Source organism: Carassius auratus, chromosome 44 (assembly GCF_003368295.1).
Source record: "Carassius auratus strain Wakin chromosome 44, ASM336829v1, whole genome shotgun sequence".
Taxonomy (NCBI): Eukaryota; Metazoa; Chordata; class Actinopteri; order Cypriniformes; family Cyprinidae; genus Carassius; species Carassius auratus.
This window is the reverse complement of record NC_039286.1, coordinates 14,502,577-14,527,709: the sequence shown is the minus strand read 5'-3', so window position 1 is coordinate 14,527,709 and position 25,133 is coordinate 14,502,577. Positions and strand designations below refer to the sequence as shown.

Here is a 25,133-nt window from a genome sequence, read left to right as displayed (position 1 = left end):
CCAGCACTCGCTCAGTTTTCAGCTCTGGACACGAACAGTGCTACAGCCATTCTTTGCTCCACTTTAACATCTTGCTTGGACAACTTTTGCCCACTGTTGTCTAGACCAGCATGCACCGCCCCATCTGCCCCCTGGCTGTCCGAGGTTCTCCGTGAACATCGCTCTAAACTCAGGGTTGCAGAGAGGAAATGGTATAAATCAAGAAACTCTACCGACCTCAGTGTGTATCAGTCTCTCCTCTCTTCCTTCTATGCAAATGTCTTCACGGCTAAAACATCCTACCACCACAACAAAATTAACAGCTGTTGTGATGCTCGGACACTCTTCAAAACGTTCTCTTCTCTTCTTAATCCGCCTCCACCACCTCCTTCATCGACGACTTTGCAGTTTTCTTCACAAATAAGACAAGAACCATCAGTGACCAATTCTCCACACTGCAGACTGAGGACAACTTCACAATGACCGATGCACACTCTTTATCCTCCTTCTCCCCACTCTCAGAGATGGATGTTTCTAAACTTCTCCTGTCCAATCATCCTACTACTTGTCCACTTGATCCGATCCCCACCCACCTCCTTCAAGCAATCTCTTCTTCAGTCTTACCTTCGCTTACTCACATTATCAACTCCTCTCTTCACTCTGGAACATTTCCCTTAGCATTCAAGCAGGCTCCGGTAAGCCCACTGCTTAAGAAACCATCTCTAAATCCAGTGCTTCTTGAAAACTACAGACCGGTATCCCTTCTTCCATTCATTGCAAAGACACTTGAGCGAGCTGTGTTCAACCGGCTTTCTATGTTCCTTGTACAGAACAACCTCCTGGACAGCAACCAATCTGGCTTCAAAAGTGGCCACACAACTGAGACTGCCCTGCTCTCAGTTACTGAAGCCCTGCGGCTATCAAGAGCATCTTCAAAATCATCAGTACGCATCTTACTGGACCTGTCTGCTGCTTTTGACACTGTTAATCACCAGATTCTCCTGTCCACCCTCAGAAAGATGGGCATATCTGGAACTGCTCTCCTGTGGGTTAAGTCCTACCTCTCTGACAGATCCTTCATTTTGTCTTGGAGGGGTGATGTTTCAAAGTCACACCACCTTGCTACTGGGATTCCTCAAGGCTCAGTACTTGGACCACTTCTTTTCTCCATCTACATGACGTCGTTAGGATCTGTCATTCAGAAGCATGGCTTTTCTTATCACTGCTACGCTGATGACACCCAACTCTACTTCTCATTCCAGCCTGATGACCCGACGGTAGCTGCTCGCATTTCAGCCTGTCTGAGCGACATTTCTAGCTGGATGAATGACCATCACCTTCAGCTTAACCTTACGAAGACAGACCTCCTGGTGATTCCAGCTAACCCATTGCTTCATCACAACTTCTCTATAAAGCTGGGTTCATCAACCATTACTCCTTCTATGACAACCAAAACCTAGGAGTTGTGATGGATCATTATTTAAGCTTCACAGACCACATTGCTACAACGACCCGGTCCTGCAGATTTGCCTAATACAACATTAGGAAGATTAGACCCTTCCTGTCAGAGTGAGCCACCCAACATCTTGTCCAAGCTCTTGTTCTCTCCAGACTGGACTATTGTAATGCTCTCCTGGTGGCCTTCCTGCATGTACTGTCAAGCCTCTGCAAATGATCCAGAATGCAGCAAAGAGGGTTGTCTTCAATGAGCCAAAAAAAGCTCACGTTACTCCTCTCCTCATCAAGTTACACTGGCTACGAGTAGCCGCTCGCATCAAATTCAAGGTACTGATGCTAGCCTACAAGACGACCACTGGCACGCCACCAAAATACCTAAACTCACTGGTTAAATCTCATGTGCCCTCCAGAACATTATTGCTTTTATTCTAAACAGCAATGATATTCAGTTGAAAACAAATGTAAATGTTTGCTGAAAATCTCCTGAGAAACAGACCCCAGTTATATCACGTGTCTCCTCCAGAGTTTCACAGCAACTTCTAAACGGTTTCTTAAATTTGCACACAACAAGTATGCAGATCTTTTATATCAAATGATCTGAGCTGCTCCTCACTCATTTTATACCTCAATACACTTATTGAAGGAGAGCTCATTTGAGTCTGTTTTTCTTAAGTATTTTTAAGGTTCAGTTGATGAAGTTTATACTTAATTGAGAATTTCTTTTTGATCCCTTAAAGCAAAGTGGATCACCTTTGTTCTTGCTAACACAGATGACTTGAACCTTTCAGTGAGGATCTCGACTGCGCTGGTGTGTCCCCGCTCTGCGGCGATGAGCAGAGGTGTTCTGTCCATCTGAAACAGAAGAGAAAGAGAGACATGAAACAAACTAATAATTTTTTAAGTCAAATCAACAAAAGTGCAATAAAATTAAAAAACAATAAAATGCTTTGTGAAAATGAATTCAATCATACAAATACTTTAAAAATTACAAAATTCTAAACATTTTTTTTATAATACACTTACTGAAAACATTGCATAACAATAATGTAAATAAAATAATAGAAATAAAAACGTACTGAAAATTTATTAAATCATAAAAATTTAAAATTAAAATGAATACTTGTAAAAAAAACTGAAAATTAATAAAATCATAAAAACAATAACTAAAAATAAAACTCACAAAATGTTATAAAAAATAATACAACATTGATAATTAACATAAAATAAAATTATATTTTTAAATAAAAATAAAATGCTACTATAAAATTAAGATTAAAAAAATGTAATTTCTAAATAAATAACACTTACTGAAAAATATTAAATATTTGATATGCTTACCTGCATGTTATGTGAGATCAGTGAACCGTGAACATGCAGATTGTTAAATTATTGAAATATTTTGTTTGCTTTTATTTAATTTCCTGAAGGCAATTTGAATGTATTTAGATATAAAAACAATAATTTAAAAAAAGGAGAGAGAAATTTACATACAGCTCTGACAAAAAAGTAAAATACCACTTGACAATTCTCAGTTTCTCTGGATTAACAATTTATAATTATGTGTTTGAGTGAAATTTGTTTTATTCTGTACACTACTGATGACCTCTCTTCAAAACCTGAAACTAAAATGTTGTCATTTAGAGCATTCTTGGTCAAAATAACAAAAAAACATGCCATATTTCCACACACGTTTACCAATGATTTAACTTCAGAAGAGTTAAGAAATCTAGATTTTTTTCAATCACAGTAAATGAAAACATTTGTTATTTTGACCAGCTGTCATTTATGCAATTAAAAATGCTCTAAAAGACATAATTTTTATTTGGAAATTTGGAAAAGTGTTATCAGTCATTTATAGAATAAAACAAAAATAAACATTTTACTCAAACTCTCTTCTAGTAAATCCAGAGAAACTTTGTTTCCAGAGCTGTATATAGTATTATACAATATTAATATACACATCAAAGGCTTCAACTGATAAAAACATTTGGGAATCTTGTAGATAAACGGACAATCTTTATAATTGAATCAACTGTTCAAAAATACTTGTTTCTCGTGCATGTTTCCTCTCTTTGTGTATTCTGTCTCACCTTGTCTAAGATGTTGGGACTGGACTTGCAATGGTATAAAAACTTCAGCATGTTCTCGTCTCCTTCCAGAGCGGCGATGTGCAGAGGAGTCTGCCATTCATTCTGTCAACAAACAAGGCATGCTGGGTAATTTGCTCACTCTGTCCATTCCAGTTAGAGAAATCAAACAGAATTGGAAACACAATATTTGTGTTTCAAACAGCAGAACAATATTGACTCAAATGTCCTGTGAATTTGCAAAACTCAGTTTCTCCCTATTGGTCTCCATGTTGCAAATAATCTCAGCCTCTGTGTGTTTGTGTGTGTGTGTCTGTGTGTGTGTGTGTGCGTGTGCATGTGCATGTGCGTGTGTGTGTGTGTGTTCTTGTTTTTGTGACATATCAGGACACAACTCTGTATAATGACATGTGTATGACACAGGTATTACAAGGAAAGGGTGACTCATAAGAACATAACCCATGTCAGTGTAATATACCAGAGTCAATAATTACAGAGTAAAACAAAATAGAATCAAATGTAACAATTTATTAACAGTCAGGTAAATATGTATTATGCTGATTACATAGCCAATTCAAAGATATCAAATCAATACAAGACATCAAATTCTCAAAAATGAATTTAAGAGTAAGATGCATAACCAGCTTTTATAATATATATATATATATATATATATATATATATATATATATATATATATATATATATATATATATATATATATATATATATATATATATATATATATTTATATAATATATATAAAATACATAGCATTGACACATTTCAAACTGTGGGATCATTCTTGCTACAGAAGGCCCTGATCCTCTTGCAACATTTCCTTTAGTACCTTAAACAAAGACAAAAATCCCCTGAGATAGAAACAGGAATTAACAATTGGAAGTTGCATTAATCATGTAGAGTTATCACCACTTGAGACTGGGAAATGGCACACCCTCTACAGCGGGCAAAATTCATCTTAGGATCTTTATCACCTTTTAGTCTACTTCTTGTACAATTGAGACCATTGTACCGGTCACCCTGAGACAATTCAAATGACTCCAAACATGACTGTAAATATTACTTGCATTCATGTAGAACATTATATTCTGCCACTGACCATTCTGAGTGAGCTGGGTCAAGGAAAGGGTGAGGGGAAGGAAGAGGATGAGGAGGAACCAGTGCATATGTGAGAGGTGTTTTCCCACATTTTCGCTCACTGAGAGGTGGGAACAGATGTCTGTATGATAATGTGTCTATTGTATGTCTCAGAAGATCAGAGTATCTGAGGTAATGTCTAAAATATGAAAGTTATTAGTCTCCTGAACTATGAAAGTGCAGCATCTAAGCAATTATATTTTTTTCTCTGGGTAGAATCACATTTGAAATGAGTGAAATAATATATAAATATAACATGAAAATCCTATTTTACTTAGTTGCAAAGGCAACATTTCTAATATTCATTTATTAAATTGAAGCACTAAAATTGCTGCAAATAGGGGGAAACTTTTATGACTAAGTCTTTAAATGTCAAAAACTCTTAAATACCATTTCAGACATAGGTTATAGGTTACTTGTTTTTATATTTGACAGCTTAGGACACACACAAGTTGGTTGTAAGAGGGCTTCAGTAACTTGGGATTCCCAGAAAGAGGGCTAAATGGCTAACAAAGTACTGTGCTTTGTTCTCTTTCTCTATCATAGGCAGCCGACATATATGGCAAAGACATTGTCATTTATACCCATACCAACTAAGCAATATGCTCAATATAGTGAAGACCTATTGCATGCCACTGGTTCATGATTTTGTATATGTATTTAACAGCATCTATAATGTTTATGTCCCTTTAAATAAAATTTTGTGTGTGTGTGTGTGAGAGAGAGAAAGAGAGAGAGAGAGAGAGGTTCTTACATTCTGAGAGTCCGGATTCGCCCCAAACTCCACCAGGACTTTGGCCATCTCAACATCTTTCTGTCTGCAACAGATGTGAAGTGCCGTGTCGCCATTTGCCTGGAAACATAACTCAACCATCAGAATGCAAACCAGATACAGGTGCATCTCAATAAATTAGAATGTTGTGGAAAAGTTATTTCAGAAAATTGTGAAAATCGTGTATTAAATATATTCATTGCACACAGACTGAAGTTGTTTAAGTCTTTGGTTCTTTTAATTGTGATGATTTTGACTCACATATAACAAAAACCCACCAATTCAATATCTCATCTAATTAGAATATGGTGACATGCCAATCAGCTAATCAACACAAAACACCTGCAAAGATTTCCTGAGCCTTCAAAAATGGTTTCTCAGTTTGGTTCACTAGGCTACACAATCATGGGGAAGACTGCTGATCTGACAGTTGTACAGAAGACAATCATTTGACACCTTTCACAAGGAGGGTGAGACACAAACATTCATTGCCAAAAAAGCTGTCTGTACACCAGAGTGCTGTATCCAAGCATGTTAACAGAAAGTTGAGTGTAACGAAAAAGTGTGGAAGAAAAAGATGCATAATCAACCGAGAGAAACACAGCTTTATGAGGACTGTCACGCTAAATTGATTCAAGAATTTGAGTGAACTTCACAAGCAATGGACTGAGACTGGGGCTAAGGCATCAAGAGCCACCACACACCGACGTGTCAAGGAGTTTGCTGAACCACAGACAACGTCAAAGACATCTTAGCTGGGATTTGAAAACTTAAAAACCCCTGTCCTTTCAGTTTGTGTTTGTTGGAGATTGAACATCAGTCCCTGTGTTTCCTGTCTGCCAAGTATTACTTCATGGATATTTTGGATTAAAAGACTATTGTTGTTTGTGTACTCCTGTTCTCCTCATTCTTCACCATAGAGAAGTGTGACAGAATCTCTGAACGAAACTGTTTATTGCGTGTTTCCCCTGTCTGGTTTCTGTTGTTCTCCCAGTGTTTTTCTTTCCGTTGTGTCCTACGGACCCCCTCCTTCACCCTGAATACAACCTCCTCCTGCTGGAGCAGGGAAAAAAATCACTCGAGGGTCATACCAGACTATTTCTGGCTATGGCCCATCTCATCAACTATCCAGACGACACAAAGCACCGTCGTCTGAAGATGGTCCTCGAGCGGAATTCAACGCCTTTGTGGAATGGACACTGGCGAGAAATGGATCTCCATTCCCCGCTGGTTCCCAGGAGTTAATCACCAATGCCACTCCCGACCCAAACCGCTGATGGAGAGCCAGGGCCCACCACAACCGACGAGCCATCACTAGAGAGAGCGACATTGCTGAGGATTGCCGCGGAGCCGGAGGCCTTGATCTCAGTCAAGGTGTGTGAGCCGGCAACACTGCCTGCCACTAGGGAGAAAGCCACTGATGGTGTGAGTGCGAAGAGGAGTTCCGCCCCTGCACTGTGTCTGAGCTGAGTATGGTAGGGCGAAAGTGCCGAAACAAGGAGGGGAATATCATAGACTAAGTGTCTGATCTGGAGATCGAACAGCCCACTCTCCGTTCTCTGTCGTCTCCGCTGGTTCTGTCCAGCCCTCCTTCGTCCTAGGTTCCCTCGTCCAGTCCTGCTAGAAAGTACCCTCCAGTGGCTGCTCCCACCCACTCCAGCCTCCTCCACCCCTGTCATCTGGTAGCCCCTCTGTTCACTCCCATGACTCCACCTCCGAGGCCTGGACTCCACCTCGGCCTGTTGACCTGTCGGCTCCACCATGACTCCTACCCTCAAAATTGTACTTAAGTACTGTACTCAAGTAAATGTACTCTGTTACTGTCCGGCTCTGGCTGATAGTTCAAGCCCTCTTGCATAGACCCTTTCTACACAAAAAGTTTCTTAGAAAATTTTAATCAATATATTGTGAGTGAGTAAAGAAGCTGATTTTCACATAATTTAGAAAGACAAATTCTAGGCTACAAGCTCCAGTTCTCAAAAGTCCCGGGAACCAGTATTCTGTATGTGTTTTATTGCTTTATTCAAGTGATTTAACATTTTTAGATTTTCACTAACCACTCATAAACTTTGTTTTCTCAAAAACACAATCATGTGCATACATGCTGTTCTCATATTATTATAGTCCAATCTGTGCTGATTACAGTGAGAGACTTTAGCCATTTAGATGTTTATAATCAACTGAAAAAAGCACAAATATCAGGGCATGATAAATCTTCTCCAGGCTCCCAAAACCCCCTTAGACCCTAGATGGTTAACTCGTCATTCCATGCATCTGTGTTCCCCTTTTTGCTAATTTTCCTCATTCCTGCCCATTATCCTGTGTTTAAAAGCCCCAGCCCTTTCAGTTTGTGTTTGTTGGAGATTGAACGTCAGTCAACCCCAGTGTTTCCTGTGTTTGCATCTGCCAAGTTTTATTTCCTGGATATTTTGGATTAAAAGACTATTGTTGTTCATGCACTCCTGTTCTCCTTGTTACTCGCCATGCGGAAGTGTGACTATGTGTGTGTGCTTATTTGTTCACTACTGACTGCTGTGTGTGTGCACTTGGATGGAATAAATGCAGAGCACACATTCTGAGTATAGGACACCATACTTGACCACATGTCATGTCACCAATCTGAACCATTTTCCATGTGAACTCAATTTTAATAAACTTTTGAATAGCTTAAAAGATCTAAACAAAGAAAAAGTGAACTGACCTATTTAAGGACTAAAGAGCTTTGTTAGTAACAAATGAGTGTTAATTCTAAATGTCCACTGATAACAATTAAAACCAGCTAAATCATTGCATTCAGAGCTTTTTATCTCATTACTCCTTATGACAACCGAGAACGTTGTTTGCTAACTTCATAAATGGAATATGGAAATAATTTGAAAAGGCGCTTTGCATTACTGTTACTCATTTGACTTAAATAGCAAAAAAACAAAAACAAAAAAAAACTTGATTGCATCCTTGTTTGGAATGTCATGTGATGCTTACCGCCTTCACGGCTCTGAGCTGTGGCTCTGATTGGTTGGAGAGGAGTTCTCGAACAATCAAAACATTCCCCGCTTCAACAGCCAGCAGCAGTGGAAGGCAGCCGTCCTGGACAGAGAGGAGAACGACAAGGAACATTTGATCTCGTAGTGAAGATAATCTAGTACTTATTCATAATGGTGTTTCTTCTTGCTGTATATATGTATATGTGTGTGTGTGTGTGTGTGTGTGTGTGTGTGTGTGTGTGTGTATTTATATGTTAGAGCAGAAATAGAATAGAGAGTGTTAGTTTTAGGGGGTCAATTGTAGATGGGTGAGATGTGTCTTCAGCTGTTTCTTGAAGATGGTTAAAGACTCAGGTGCTCGGATCAAGTTGGGCAGGTCAATCCACCAGCAGGATTTTGTGCCTCTTTGGGATGGCACTACAATGCACCGTTCACTTGCAGAATGCAAGCTTCTGGAGGGCATTTTTTCTCATATATGAATCAATGAGGGAGATCAGTGCTTTTGTACCTTGTCTGGTGTAAGACGCGCATCTTTGCTGCTGAACTGGAGCAGCGTTTGCGTGACTCTGAGACCTCCGGCCGGTCGAGACACTGCGTAGTGCAGGGGCAACTGATCATTGGGCTAAACATGAATGGGAATTCAGTTAAATCAGTGTGAGCATTAAATACTATATATAAAAAAAATCAATGTGTGATTTGTTTTTGGACATTTAATACTGAGGTGTTCTTTGACACAAATCGAGTACAATGTTAACCTCATGATATTTAAACAAAAATGTTTTAACTGTTGTAAATGTTTTTCTACATGTGGAAACAACTGGACAATTGTGATAAATTCTTGGGAAATTTATTCAGTAAGATAAACTCAAGTGGTAATTCTTAGGAAATGTTTCTCAATTGAAGACTGTTTACATAACTCAATAGTCAAGCCCATTTCCTGTACAAAAAGGAAATGTTTTTTGAGACCTATTGATATTGGTCATGGTCATGCATTCAGAGGTCCATGAATAATCACATTGAAAGACTGTTTAACCATAATATAATGTGATTTACATTATTAAAAATGTGCAACCCTAAGAAATGTGTGCCTAAAGGCCACGAAGCAGACATTTGACTAACTTTTAGTTAAATGTTTAATGCAATTAAATAATTTATGCATGTAAAAATGTAACTATTTGAAACATTTGTCCCAGTTTGTTCGTTTTTTTCACTACACAAAAACACATCTCAGAATGAGCTGAATGTGATTGAGTGAAAATAAAAGTAAACTGAACATCTTACCCCTGCTGGTAAATTGGGATCAGTTTTACTGGCCAGTAGTTTGACAATCTCTTCTTTGGAGTGAGCTGCAGCGATGTGTAATGCTGATCTACCATCCTGATAAATAAAACATTATTTATTCATACATTAAATATTATTAAACACATGAGTGTAACTTTTTAGTGTGAGTAGTCATTATTTGTATTCTGTGCTTAAAATATCTGTCAAGATGTATTCCTTTACTTGGGTTTTTCTTAGGTTTAATGTACATTTTAATGCAAAATAGGTATAATATGTATCTAATATACACTTTTGGTCAAATGTTTGGGACCAGTAAGATTTTTATTTTTTTCCCTCCACATTAAACATTTTTTTCCACACAAATATGAAACTGTTTTCAACAAAAATAATTATAAATGTTAGAATGTTAGCAAATCAGAACATTAGAATGATTTCTGAAGGATTATGTGACACTAAGGACTGGAGTAATGATGCTGAAATTTCAGATTTGATCACAGGAATAAATTAAATAAAAAAAAATATTTAATTGTAAATAATATTTCACAATTTTTACTATATTTCTGATCAAATAAATGCTCATGGATGACAATTTTGTCTTGTGCCGTATTGACCTCATTGTCTGTTACCAAAAGAGTTTGTGTCTCTGACTGTCAAGGATAAAACTATAATCAGGGGTGCACATAATTTTTTCGGCCTGGTTCTCATAAGAGAATCTGGAAATTTGGTTTGGTCCTCATGCTGTATATACATATAGCGTGACCCATTAAATAAACTATAAAAAATGAACTAATGAAGTTATAATATTAATGCACATTATTTATTTCGTTTAAAAAAATAATAATAATAATAGTAAATAAACTAAATAACAGTGTGTGATAATATTATTAAAAATAAAAGGCAGTCATAGTATTAAATACAAATACATTTATTTTATAGTAAATTTAAAAATAAAATACTAATATTTACTACAAAATCTGCTTCCGGCTTTACTACCGTTCGGACGTTCTAGCTTACTGCTCTGTGCTTTGCTTCTTATTTCTGTACTTTTCTCTGATTTTTCTAAGATTTTTACTTCAGCAGATCAGCACAGTGCTCAAACAACAGATTTTTGGGCACAAACGCTAAAACTAAAAACATTGGGACAGGAATAATACTACAAAAAAGAAGACTTTGTCTGCCACTGCCAGCAGCTTAAATTCCAGAGACAGAAAAACAACTGCCTACATTCAAACAGAAGAGAGAGAAAATGCCTCATGTTGGATCTACTTGTTGCATGAACTGCTGCAAACTTCTACAAAGGATTGTGATTCTTGAAACAAAGGTACTTTCTGGACTTCCAAAACAGACGGAAAACACTCAGCAGACTGTAGTCATGGACCCGAAACTGCCGAACAAGCCGAAACTGATCGCCAAACTAATCGATGGCACAAACAGGAAGCAAGTCCCAAAGGAACACAAGACATCAGATTGTCACGAGTTTCTCGTATTGCTGCCATAGCTTCCTCTACCCCAGATTCGACTATGACAAGGCTTGTAAATACTGGTATTCTACCACCCCCTATACATCTGGAGAACAGATTTGAAGCATTAATGAATGTGGGTGAGGAATCCCCAAATGTGATTAAACATGGACCGGATCAGCCAGCAGCTAACATCGCTACTAACAGGCGCTCAAGGACGAGTAGACAGCGGTATTCAGCTCAGAGCGCAGCCGAGCCAAGGACTCTGATAGTGGGTGACGCTGTTATCAGAAACATCCGTAGCAGGACTAACATGCTGCCTTCCTCAAGCAACGGTCTCTGATGTGAACAAGGAACTTCAGAACATTCTGATGAAGCTCAAGACTGCAAATCAAATCATCATCCATGTGGGAAAGAATGATATTCGGAAAGAGCAGTCAGAACTGCTTAAGAAGGACTTCAGTGAACTCTTTGGAACACTTCGAAGACTCAAAGTTCAGTCGTTCATCAGTGGACCACTCCCAGCAAGGGGAACAAATATGTTTTCAAAGATGCTTGGGCTGAACACATGGCTACAAAGATCTTGCAGTAAAAAAGGAGTGAATTTCATTGACAACTTCAATCTTTTCTGGGGCCATAGACAACTGTTTAAACCGGATGGCCTCCACCCAAACAAACTTGGTGCTAGAGTGCTTAAGGACAATATCTACTTCTCCCTTCGTCATCCTTCAGCAGAGTGTGTCAATCCATTCAGCACACACCGAGTCATCATGTGGTTGCCATATCCCACAAGGACACTGATAACACCATGCAGCCAAAACAAACACTGCTGATAGACACTATCCCTGCTGAGCCCTGCCCACAGAGCTCCTCACAGACTGACTGTGATGTATCAAAACAGCTACAAGATTCACCACCCAAGGACGACTTACTGGAAAACAGCCAGGGAAGCCAGGACAACACATCACAGCCACCGGAAACACCAGAGACACAGCCCATCTCACAAGACACATTATCACTCTCTCCAGCATCTCCACTTCTGTGCTTCTCACAGAAAATGGAGGAATTGGTGTATGCTGGGACTAAACTCTCTCACTCATTCACTGCTAGACCGCAGATATCAACTAAAAAAAGGCGGGCCCCCAACCACCAAAGACTGTGGGCCCTGTTCCTATGAGAGCTCTCCGACCGCTGCCACAACGCCAGGGCCCAAACCCTCTATCTGCTGAAGGTGAACCAAAAACAACTGATAGCAGCTTTCAGTGATATGTGTTGGGTATCGCTATAATAGCACCAACATTCACAAATGTTTACAGAACAAGCAGGAACCCAGTGTGCCTGTAGCTTTCTCTATTTCAGTTTTATCACGTGATAGAAAGTCTAAGGCCTTCTCAAGCCGAAGGGCAAACTCATCTAATCTGCGGCCTATTATGCATCAAACTAAGATTGATGTAAAGACACAAAGCACTGTCATCAAGTTAGCACTTTTAAACATTCGCTCACTAAAAAATAAATCAATCTGGATTTTATGTTTCTAAATGAAACATGGCTTGAAGACAGCTGCAATGCAACAATCCTAAATGAAGCAGCCCCTCCTTACTTCACTTACATGAGTGTTTGCAGGACTGTTAGGAGAGGTGGGGGTGTAGCTGCTATATTTAAAGATGTCTATCAATAAAAACAAGTGTCATTTGGTCAGTAATTGTCTTTTGAATATCTAGGGATTGTGCTGAAAGGTGCTCCACGCATTCTGTTTATTGTTATTTACAGGCCTCCAAAACACTCTACAGAAATGTTATCAATAATTTCCTCAGAGTTTGACTGTTTTGCAATTGCAGGGAATTTTAATATTCACATAGATAATGCAGAAAACAAAACTACAAAAGAAATGATAACGGTTCTAAACACTTTTGACCTGATTCAGCATGTGCATGGACCCACACACAAAGGTGGAAACACTCTAGATCTAATCATCAGTAGAGGTCTAAACATTTCATCCATTGTTACTAAGGACGTAGCACTATCTGATCACTTCTGTATTTTCTTTGATATACTGATCTCTGCTACCACTGAAACTTAGATCTGTCTCTGTCAGAAGGAGATGCATAAACGAGAACACAAGTGTACTATTTATGGAGGCTATATCTTTAACACCAAGCATTTCTGCAGACTCTGTTGATTTCAAAAAATGTGCTTGACTGCTTAAAAGCAGATCTCTTAGAAGTGGTGAATGCCTCACTTCTTTCTGGGTCATTTCCAAACTCTCTAAAAATTGCAGCTGTAAAGCTCCTCCTGAAAAATACAAATCTTGATAACACAATTTTGAGCAATTTCAGACCAATATTTAATCTTCCTTTTATAGGGACAATTATAGAAAAGGTAGTTTTTAATCAGATGAACAAATACTTAAACTCAAATGGATACCTGGACAATTTTCAATCTGGTTTCCGACTGCATCACAGCACAGAGACAGCACTCATTAAGATAATAAATGATATTCGCTGAAATTGTGACTCTGGCAAAATATCAGTGCTGGTATTGCTAGATCTCAGTGCTGTCGATCATAACATACTACTAGAGAGACTGGAAAACTTGGTCGCGCTTTCTGGGATGGCACTCAAATGGTTCAGGTCATACTTAGAAGGGAGAGGCTATTATGTGAGTATAGGAGAGCATAAGTCTAAGTGGACGTCCATGACATGCGGAGTCCCACAAGGCTCAATTCTTGCACTGCTCTTGTTCAGCCTGTATATGCTTCCACTAAGTCAAATAATGAGAAAGAACCAAATTGCCTATCACAGCTATGCTGATGATACCCAGATTTTCCTAGCCTTATCTCCAAATGACTACAGCCCCATTGACTCCCTCTGCCAATGCATTGATGAAATTAATAGTTGGATGTGCCTATCTTCAGTTAAATAAGGAAAAAACTGAAGTCATTGCATTTGGAAACAAAGATGAAGTGTTCAAGGTGAATGCATACCTTGACTCTAGGGGTCAAACAACTAAAAATCAAGTCAGGAATCTTGGTGTGATTCTGGAGACAGACCTCAGTTTCAGTAGTCATGTCAAAGCAGTAACTAAATCAGCATACTATCATCTAAAAAACATTGCAAGAATTAGATGTTTTGTTTCAAGTCAAGACTTGGAGAAACTTGTTCATGCCTTTATCACCAGCAGGGTGGACTATTGTAATGGGCTCCTCACCGGCCTTCCCAAAAAGACCATTAGAGAGCTGCAGCTCATCCAGAACACTGCTGCCAGGATTCCGACTAGAACCAGAAAATCTGAGCATATCCCACCAGTCCTTAGCTCCTTACACTGGCTTCCAGTTACATTTAGGATTGATTTTAAAGTACTTTTACTCGTATATAAGTCACTAAATGACCTAGGACCGAAATATATTGCAGATATGTTCACTGAATATAAACCTAACAGACCACTCAGATCACTAGGATCAAGTCAGTTAGAAATACCAAGGGTTCACACAAAACAAGGGGTGATTGAGAGTCCTCCTTTAGTTACTATGCCGCCGCAGTTGGAATCAGCTTCCAGAAGAGATCAGATGTGCTAAAACACTAGTCACATTTAAACCTAGACTCAAAACCCATCTGTTTAGCTGTGCATTTATTGAATGTCCGAACTGATTGCACTATATTTTCACTGTTTTTTTTTTGTTGTTTTTTAAAATCATTTTCTGTTTTTAAATTCATTTTAAAGTACATTTTTTAATCATTTTAAAAGTTTTAAAATTGCTTGTTTTAATTTTGTTATTATTTTTCTTCATGATTATTTTACTTTCTTTTATGTAAAGCACTTTGCATTACCATTGTGTACGAAACGTGCTATATAAATAAACTTGCCTTGCCTTGCCTTACTACTTGCCTCTTAAAGAAGAATGACTTTAGGTATTCCCCAATTTTAAGTCGCTTTTTTAATAAAAGCGTCTGAAAATGAATAAAAGCATTTTCATCATATTCAAACTTAAAATCAGCAGGCTTTTATTTTGGCAGGTTACGGGCAAGTAAATATACGCGCTTCCGGATTTAGCGCTGCTGTTGATTAAAGAGCGTCAGTGGATGCATGTCACAGTTTTGTATTGTGCTTTGAAAACGCCATTGCATAGCCTAGATGTATGCTTTCAGGTTGAAAATAAAACTTATTTAGTACAATTTCTGATCTAAAATGGTAATTGTGTATTTACAGCTGTCAACCATGTTGGTACGCAAATGACCTGTCAGAACATATTTATACAACAAATTTTTTATTTTGCCCGCGCATGCGGACCTGCGGACCACTTATGTGCACCCCTGACTATAATGTTTGTAGAGGTTAACCAAGCTTAGAGTTACTGACACAAATTGACTCCAATGGTTCAGTGAATCACCTTTACACACATGTATAGCCAGGATAGGATAGCCAAGTGTTACTGAATGACCACAGATCTTGTAAGTTTGTGAGCAAATGGAAAAATGAGGCCTGCAGTCGCTCATTCATTTAAACGCACAAAATAGCATGCTACAACTGAAAATATAGTTTGCACCCACATTCCCACAGCATTAATGTTGATTCTCTGAAGCAGGCAGTTAGTAATTAATTTTTGGTATTGGAAATGTTTATGCCATCCTGTCAAGAGAGAAATGTTAACTAATTTGAGCCATTTACAGTAGGGAACATGCTAATGCTACTGTAACTATTGTGTGGTGAACCAATAGAAAACGATAGAAACATAACCACTAGCACTATTCTAGTTGGCCATCATTATTCTGAAACATTATTATCACCTTGAATTTGCAGGAGAGTTTCCATGGTAACTGAACTGTGGCAGAAGCAGTTTGGGCTTAGAAACACAAAGACTCCGGAATGATGCGGAACGCTGTCTTCAGACCTGGAGATGAGGTGGGCCTAAGGACAGCTAGGGTCAACCTATACTGCGGCATCAGAGAGGCTAAGAGACAGTGCTCCAAGAGGATAGGCCATTGATTCAGTGACAGCAGAGACACTCTGTGGCAGGTGATAAAGACCATTACAGACTACAAGCCCCCACCACGGACCTGTGACAGCACCATCTCCCTGCTGAATGACTTCTTCACTCGCTTGGAGGAACAAAACAGCACCACTGCACAAAAGACTCCACCTCCTCCCGGTGACCAGGTGATGATGCTGTCCCCAGACAGCATGAAAGTGAAAGTGACGAGACGTGACATGCAGCCAAGTATGGTGACAATACTCAGAATTCACCCATCCAAACTGCACACACACAGCAGTGAACACACACAAACACAATGAACACACACCCGGAGTAGTGGGCAGCCATTTGGGTTTGGTGCCTTGCTCAAGGGCACCTACGTCGTGGTATTGCAGGCCCAAGAGTTGAAACCACAACCTTAGGGTTCGGAGTCATACTCTCTAACCACTAGGCCACGACTTCCCCTCAGATCCCTCAGCAGGATCAACACACACAAAGCTTCAGGCACTGACAACATTCCTAGGCATGTATTTGAACCTGAACTCAAGTCAGACTGTTGTCCCCACATGCTTCAAAGCTACCACCATCATTCTGGTCCCGAAGAAGCCTTCTCCATCCAGCTTTAATGACTACCACCTAGTTGCACTTACTCCTATTCTCATGAAGTGCTGTTCACAGACTTCAGCTCAGGATTCAACACAATCATCCATCAACAACTCATTCACAAACTTGTCCAGCTGGGCTCAGCAGTTCGTTGTTCGGACATTCTGACTGGAAGACATCAGGCAGTACGGGTCGGCAGCAACACATCCATCACCATCACACTGAACACATGCCCCCCCGCCCCCATCCTCTGCACTCTGCTGACACATGACTTCACACCGTCACACAACTCCAACCTCCTCATTATACTTTTGGATGACACAACTGTAGTGGACTCTCCTGGACTGACAACAATGCAGTACTGGCCAAGAAAGCACACAGTGCAGAAACTTGTGTATTAAATAAATTCAATGCACACAGACTGAAGTAGTTTAAGTCTTTGGTTCTTTTAATTGTGATGGTTTTGGCTCACATTTAACAAAAACCCACCTATTCACTCAATCTCAAAAAATTACAATACTTCATAAGACCAATAAAATTGTTAATTGTTGCTCTTCTGGAAAGTATGTTAATTTACTGTACATGTACTCAATACTTGGTAGGGACTCCTTTTGATTTGGTTACTGTCTCAATTCGCGTGGCATGGAGGAGATCAGTTTGTGGCACTGCTGAGGTGGTCTGGAAGGACAGGTTTCTTTGACAGTGGCCTTCAGCTCATCTGCATTTTTTGGTCTCTTGTTTCTCATCTTCCTCTTGACAATAACCCATAGATTCTGTCTGTGTAGCCTAGTGATTGTGTAGCCTAGTGAACCAAACTGAGAGATAATTTTGAAGGTGATTAGCTGTTTAGCATGTCACTTTATTCTAATTTGTTGAGATTGAGTGAATTGGTGAGTTTTTGTCAAATGTGAGCCAAAATCATCACAATTAAAAGAACCAAAGACTACTTCAGTCTGTGTGCATTGAATTTGTTTATTATACACGAGTATACACAAATTTAATTTATTATACATGAATTTGAGTTTTATTACTGAAATAAATGAATTTTTCTTAGATATTCTAATTTATTGAAATGCACCTGTAGTTGCTGAAATTTTCCTCACCCTCAGGCCATCCAAGATTTTTCTTCATCAGATTTGAAAAAATGTGGTATTGCATCACTTGCTCAACAATGGATGCTCTGCAGTGAATGGTTGCCACCAGAATGAGAGTCCAAACAGCGTATAAAAACATCACAATAATCTACAAAAATCCAGTTCATTTATTGATGTCTCATGAAGCAAAAAGCTGCGTGTTTGTCAGAAACAAATCAAGATGTTTTTAACTTCAAAAAGCTAAATATGAATCCATAATCCATAATAACACCTCCTCCAGTAAAAATAAAAGTCCATCTCCTGTTTTCTCTCACATCAAAATTCATCATAATATTTGTTTAGAGCTCTTTTGGACTGCTTTCACTTGTAAACAGTGCTTGATCTATACAAATTTGTCTCCTGATTCAGACAAGAGGACTTTTTCACTGGAGAAATCGAGATGATAAATAGATGTCAAATTTTCGCTAGAAGCAACAGTTAAAAGTTAATGATTTGTTTTCTTACAAACATGCAGCCTTTTACTTCTCAATATGCTAACTGCTGAACTGGAGTGGTGTGGACTACTTGTGATGTTTTTATCAGCTATTTGGACTCTCATTCTGACGGCACCCATTCACTGCAGAGGATGCATGGGTGAGCAATTGATGAAATGCTACATTTCTCCAAATCTGTTCAGACGAAGAAAGAAACTCTTCTATATCCTACATATTTAGCCGGTTGGTGTCACTGTTGGACGGTGTTTCCTCTACTTCCTGTTGACCTTCTGTAGCTAATCGTAGCTCGTTTTTCATCAAACAACCGCAGTAAGAATATTTCATCAAGCACTGTGAGTAATGGCTTCTCCTGCAATTGTTATTTGCACCTCTTGCCACATGTAAAGTTTATCTATCTCTGTCGCTGATGAGGGATTCACATGTGATAAATGCAGGGAAATACTTAGGGTGACAGAGAAGATTTCAGAATTAGAGACACGCATCCAAACTTTAATTGAGGACAGTAAGAATGTTAGGGCACTAGATACGGCTTTGGAGGAGTCTAGCTCAGGGATTCCTGTACATTGTTTGGTTCCGGAAACAGAGCCCCTGCAGCAGGGCAACTGGGTGACGGTGAGGCAGCGTAGTCGTGGGTCAAAACACCGCTCTTCTGTTCCGATCAAAACATTAAACAGGTTCTCCCCACTCAGTGATGCACCCACTGAGAAACCTGATGAAAGTGTTCTAGTTATTGGTGATTCTATTGTATGGAACGTGAATATAGAGACACCAGGCACCATAGTCAAATGTTTACCGAGAGCTAGAGCGCCTGACATCTTGGCAAATTTAAAAGTGCTGGCTAATGCTAAACGTAAATACAGTAAGATTGTTATTCATGCCGGCGCTAATGATGTTCGACTTCGCCAGTCGGAGATCACTAAAAATAACATTAAAGAGGTGTGTGAACTTGCAAGCACGATGTCAGACACTGTAATATGCTCTGGTCCCCTCCCTGCTTACCGTGGTGACGAGATGCATAGCAGATTGTCATCACTCAATGGCTGGATGTCTAAGTGGTGCCCACAGAATAACATAGGTTATATAGACAATTGGACGAGCTTTTGGGGCAGACCTGACCTGTTGAAAAGAGATGGTCTTCATCCCTCCTGGGGTGGCGCCACTCTTCTGTCTAGAAATATGGCAAATAGTCTTAGTGTTTATACTTGACTAACTGGGGCCCAGGTCAGGAAGCAGACAGACTGGCTAAACCGACCGTCTGCTAGCTGCCTCCCGTCACAGAGGTCAGTTAATTCTCAGCACATAGAGACTCTTTCACCTAGATATCACACTATAGAGACTGTGTCTGTTCCACGAACTAGAAAATACAAAAAACGTCCAAACCAAGTTAAGATTAACAATTTAATTGAGGTTCAACAAATAAAAACAGATGCAATATGGATAAACAAATTATAAAGCTTGGCTTATTGAATATCAGATCCCTTTCTATGAAAACACTTTTTGTAAATAATATGATCACTGATCATAATATAGATGTACTCTGTTTGACAGGAACCTGGCTAAAACCTGATGATTACATTATTTTAAATGAGTCCACCCCCAAGATTACTGTTATAAACATGAGCCGCGTCTAAAAGGCAAAGGGGGAGGAGCTGCTTCAATTTATAACAACGTTTTCAGGATTTCTCAGAGGGCAGGCTTCAAGTATAACTCGTTTGAAGTAATGGTGCTTCATATAACATTATCCAGAGAAACAAATGTTAATGATAAATCCCCTGTTATGTTTGTACTGGCTACTTTATACAGGCCACCATACAGACTTTATTAAAGAGTTTGGTGATTTTAATATCCATGTTGATATTGAAAAAGAGGCATTGGAATCAGCATTTATAGACATTGTTAACTCTATTGGTGTTAGACAACAGGTTTCAGGACCTACTCATTGTGGAAATCATACTCTAGATTTAATACTGTCACATGGAATTGATGTTGATAGTGTTGAAATTATTCAGCCAAGTGATGATATCTCAGATCATTATTTAGTTCTGTGCAAACTTCATATAGCCAAAATCGTAAATTCTACTTCATGCTACAAGTATGGAAGAAACATCACATCTACCACAAAAGACTGCTTTTTAAGTTATCTTCCTGATGTATCCAAATTCCTTAGCATATCCAAAACCTCAGAACAACTTGATGATGTAACAGAAACTATGGACTTTCTCTTTTCTAGCACTTTAAATAAAGTTTCTTTTAGAAGAAAACAAACATGACCCTAGGTATTTATTCAATACAGTGGCTAAATTAACGAAAAATAAAGCCTCAACAAGTGTTGACATTTCCCAACACCACAGCAGTAATGACTTTATGAACTACTTTACTTCTAAAAACCAATACTATTAGAGATAAAATTGCAACCATTCAGCCGTCAGCTACAGTATCACATCAGACAGTGCACTATAGACCCCCTTAGGAACAGTTCCACTCATTCTCTACTAGAGGAGAGGAAGAATTGTATAAACTTGTTAAATCATCTAAACTTACAACATGTATGTTAGACCCTATACCATCTAAGCTCTTAAAAGAGGTGCTTCCAGAAGTCATAGGTCCTCTTCTGACTATTATTAATTCCTCATTGTCAGTAGGATATGTCCCCAAAACCTTCAAACTGGCTGTTATTAAGCCTCTCATCAAAAAACCACAACTTGACCCAAAAGAACTAGTTAATTATAGACCAATCTCGAATCTCCCTTTTCTGTCCAAGAAAAAAAGGTAGTATCCTCACAATTAGATTCCTTCTTAGAGAAAAATGGTATATGTGAGGATTTCCAGTCAGGATTTAGACCGTATCATAGTACTGAGACTGCTCTCCTTAGAGTTACAAATGATCTGCTCTTATATCAGACCATGGGTGTATCTCTCTATTAGTTTTATTGAATCTTAGTGCTGCGTTTGACACAATTGACCACAACATTATTTTGCATAGACTTGAACACTTTGTTGGCATCAATGGAAGTGCATTAGCATGGTTTAAATCGTACTTATATGACCGCCATCAGTTCGTAGCAGTGAATGAAGATGTATCATATCGATCACAAGTGCAGTATGGAGTACCTCAAGGCTCAGTACTAGGGCCGCTTCTCTTCACGCTTTATATGTTACCCTTGGGAGATATCATCAGGAAACATGGTGTTAGCTTTCACTGTTATGCTGATGATACTCAACTCTATATTCCTTCGCAGCCCGGTGAAACACACCAATTTGAAAAACTAATGGAATGCATAGTTAATATAAAAAACTGAATGTTGAGTAATTTCTTACTGCTAAATTCTGAAAAAAAAAACAGAGGTGTTAATTATAGGACCTAAAAACTCTGCTTGTAATAACCTAGAACACTGTCTAAGACTTTATGGTTGCTCTGTCAATTCTTCGTCATCAGTTAGGAACCTAGGTGTGCTATTTGAGCGCAATCTTTCGTTAGAAAGTAACGTTTCTAGCATTTGTAAAACTGAATTTTTCCATCTCAAAAATATATCTAAATTACGGCCTATGCTCTCAATGTCAAATGCAGAAATGTTAATCCATGCATTTATGACCTCAAGGTTGGATTATTGTAATGCTTTATTGGATGGTTGTTCTGCACGCTTAGTAAAGAAACTACAGCTAGTACAAAATGCAGCAGCAAGAGTTCTTACTAGAACCAGGAAGTATGACCATATTAGCCCGGTCCTGTCAACACTGCACTGGCTCCCTATCAAACATCGTATAGATTTTAAAATATTGCTTATTACTTATAAAGCCCTGAATGGTTTAGCACCTCAGTATTTGAATGAGCTCCTTTTGCATTATAATCCTCTAGGTACGCTGCGTTCTCAAAATTCAGGCAATTTGATTATACCTGGAATATCAAAATCAACTGCGGGCAGCAGATCCTTTTCCTATTTGGCGCCTAAACTCTGGAATAACCTACCTAACGTTGTTCGGGAGGCAGACACACTCTTGCAGTTTAAATCTAGATTAAAGACCCATCTCTTTAACCTGGATTACACATAACATACTAAAATGCTATTAATATCCAAATCTGTGAAAGGATTTTTAGGCTGCATTAATTAGGTAAACCGGAACCGGAAACACTTCACATAACACCCTATGTACTTGCTACATCATTAGAAGAATGGCATCTACACTAATATTTGTCTGTTTCTCTCTTATTCTGAGGTCACTCTAGCCACCAGATCCAGTCTTTATCCAGATCAGAGGGTCACTGCAGTCGCCCGGATCCAGTACGTATCCAGACCAGATGGTGGATCAGCACCTAGAAAGGACCTCTACTGCCCTGAAAGACAGCGGAGACCAGGACAACTAGAGCCCCAGATACAGATCCCCTGTAAAGACCTTGTCTCAGAGGAACACCGGGACAAGACCACAGGAAACAGATGATTCTTCTGCACAATCTGACTTTGCTGCAGCCTGGAATTGAACTACTGGTGTTGTCTGGTCAGAGGAGAACTGGCCCCCCAACTGAGCCTGGTTTCTCCCAAAGTTTTTTTCTCCATTCTGTCACCGATGGATTTTCTGTTCCTTCCCGCTGTCGCCTCTGGCTTGCTTAGTTGGGGTCACTTCATATACAGCGATATCATTGACTTGATTGCAAATAAATGCACAGAGACTATTTAACTGAACAGAGATGACATCACTGAATTCAATGATGAACTGCCTTTAACTATCATTTTGCATTATTGACACACTGTTTTCCTAATGAATGTTGTTCAGTTGTTTTGACGCAATGCATTTTGTTTAAAGTGCTATATAAATAAAGGTGACTTGACTTGACTTGGACGGCCTGAGGGTAAGGACACACTCAGAAAATTTGCATTTTGGGGTGAATTTGTCACATAGCAAACAACCTAACAGCTTTGCTTCAGAATTTACAGTTTTTTTAAATCGCTAACAAGCGCTTAGCCATACTTCAGATACTTTTTACTTTTTTCAGAAACTCTTAACACAGACTCACACCTACAAAACACAATTGGCCAAATGGATAATTTTCTTCTCAAAAACACATTTTGTTAAATATATACTAAATCTTCATTTCAAAATAGAACACATCTTTCTCTGCACACACCAACTTTACCAAAACACTGGAAATCTGACTCAATATTAAATTATTCTGTCAAAGAATAACAATTGTTTTCACCTCACAAGGTATATGCAGTCAATCAAAGTACACCAGGTTTTAAAATATTGGCTATTGTTGACGTTACAAAAACTGCATTTCTTGGTTAGGAACTGTATGTCCAAATGTACAGTAATGTTCACATTCAAAAGCATTCCAGTAAAAAGCTATTTTTTTCCTTTACTGTTTACTGCAGGAGGCACAGTAGAAACACGGTATGATAGAACAGAACAGGTTCAACAGTTTTGCTTACAGTGAACAAAATATCAATGAAACACATAAGAGCATTCTGAACAAAAAAACAACAACAGCAAAAAGACCAGATAAAAAAAGGGGGGGGGATAAAAACAATCGCTCACTGCTCCTCTCACACATCTCTCACTGCATCTCTCACTGCTCCTCTCACTGCTCCTGCTCCTCTCACTGCTCATCTCACTGCTCCTCTCACTGCTCCTCTCACTGCATCTCTCACTGCTCCTCTCACTGCTCCTGCTCCTCTCACTGCATCTCTCACTGCTCCTCTCACTGCTCCTGCTCCTCTCACTGCTCATCTCACTGCTCCTCTCACTGCTCCTCTCACTGCATCTCTCACTGCTCCTCTCACTGCTCCTGCTCCTCTCACTGCATCTCTCACTGCTCCTCTCACTGCTCCTGCTCCTCTCACTGCTCATCTCACTGCTCCTCTCACTGCTCCTTCTCCTCTCACTGCTCCTCTCACTGCATCTCTCACTGCTCCTCTCACTGCTCCTGCTCCTCTCACTGCATCTCTCACTGCTCCTCTCACTGCACTGCTCCTGCTCCTCTCACTGCTCCTGCATCTCTTACTGCATCTCTCACTGCTCCTGCTCCTCTCACTGCTCATCTCACTGCTCCTTCTCCTCTCACTGCTCCTCTCACTGCATCTCTCACTGCTCCTCTCACTGCTCCTGCTCCTCTCACTGCATCTCTCACTGCATCTCTCACTGCTCCTCTCACTGCTCCTGCATCTCTTACTGCATCTCTCACTGCTCCTGCTCCTCTCACTGCTCATCTCACTGCATCTCTCACTGCTCCTCTCACTGCACTGCTCCTGCTCCTCTCACTGCTCCTCTCACTGCTCCTGCATCTCTTACTGCATCTCTCACTGCTCCTGCTCCTCTCACTGCTCATCTCACTGCTCCTCTCACTGCTCCTGCATCTCTCACTGCATCTCTCACTGGGCCTGCTCTTCTCCCTGGGCCCCTTGCTGTTACTCTTCCTCATCCATACATTACAGTATTTGTCTTTTTCTGTTTCTGTTTCCAAAAACATCACTCTTCAAAGTCCCCCTTTTATTGTATAAGTGTCAATGTAATAGAAAAAAATAACCTCTGCCATTGAGTCTAAGCCAGATTGGAATCAGCTGTGGTTGGCCCAATTTACACAACATAAATCAGCTAAGAAATATTGTTTTTGAACTGATATCAATGCAGAAGGTTTTTATACTGTATCTAAGGTTTGGAACATTGTTTTTGTTATTGTGGGATGTTGTGTGTTAACATTTGTAAATACTACAAAAACGATCCATAATTTTGTTGGGAGGTATAGCTTGTCTGTTCAGAAAATGTAAGCATTGTGGAAATGTGTTCAATGACTCCATATT

The 25,133-nt window shown here is 39.4% G+C and overlaps 1 protein-coding gene across 1 annotated transcript in view; it reads right to left on the bottom strand.

Annotated features, from left to right (window-relative positions):
- Positions 1 to 25,133, bottom strand: part of LOC113062624 (serine/threonine-protein phosphatase 6 regulatory ankyrin repeat subunit B) — an 80,022-nt gene that overhangs the window by 53,429 nt on the left and 1,460 nt on the right. Inside the window, exons 3-8 of the mRNA XM_026232603.1 lie at positions 9,720 to 9,815; positions 8,947 to 9,060; positions 8,437 to 8,541; positions 5,437 to 5,535; positions 3,528 to 3,629; positions 2,188 to 2,289 (exon numbers count right to left, since the gene is read on the bottom strand). Coding sequence (XP_026088388.1) covers positions 2,188 to 2,289; positions 3,528 to 3,629; positions 5,437 to 5,535; positions 8,437 to 8,541; positions 8,947 to 9,060; positions 9,720 to 9,815 — 618 coding nt within the window. The remainder of the gene's footprint in view (positions 1 to 2,187; positions 2,290 to 3,527; positions 3,630 to 5,436; positions 5,536 to 8,436; positions 8,542 to 8,946; positions 9,061 to 9,719; positions 9,816 to 25,133) is intronic.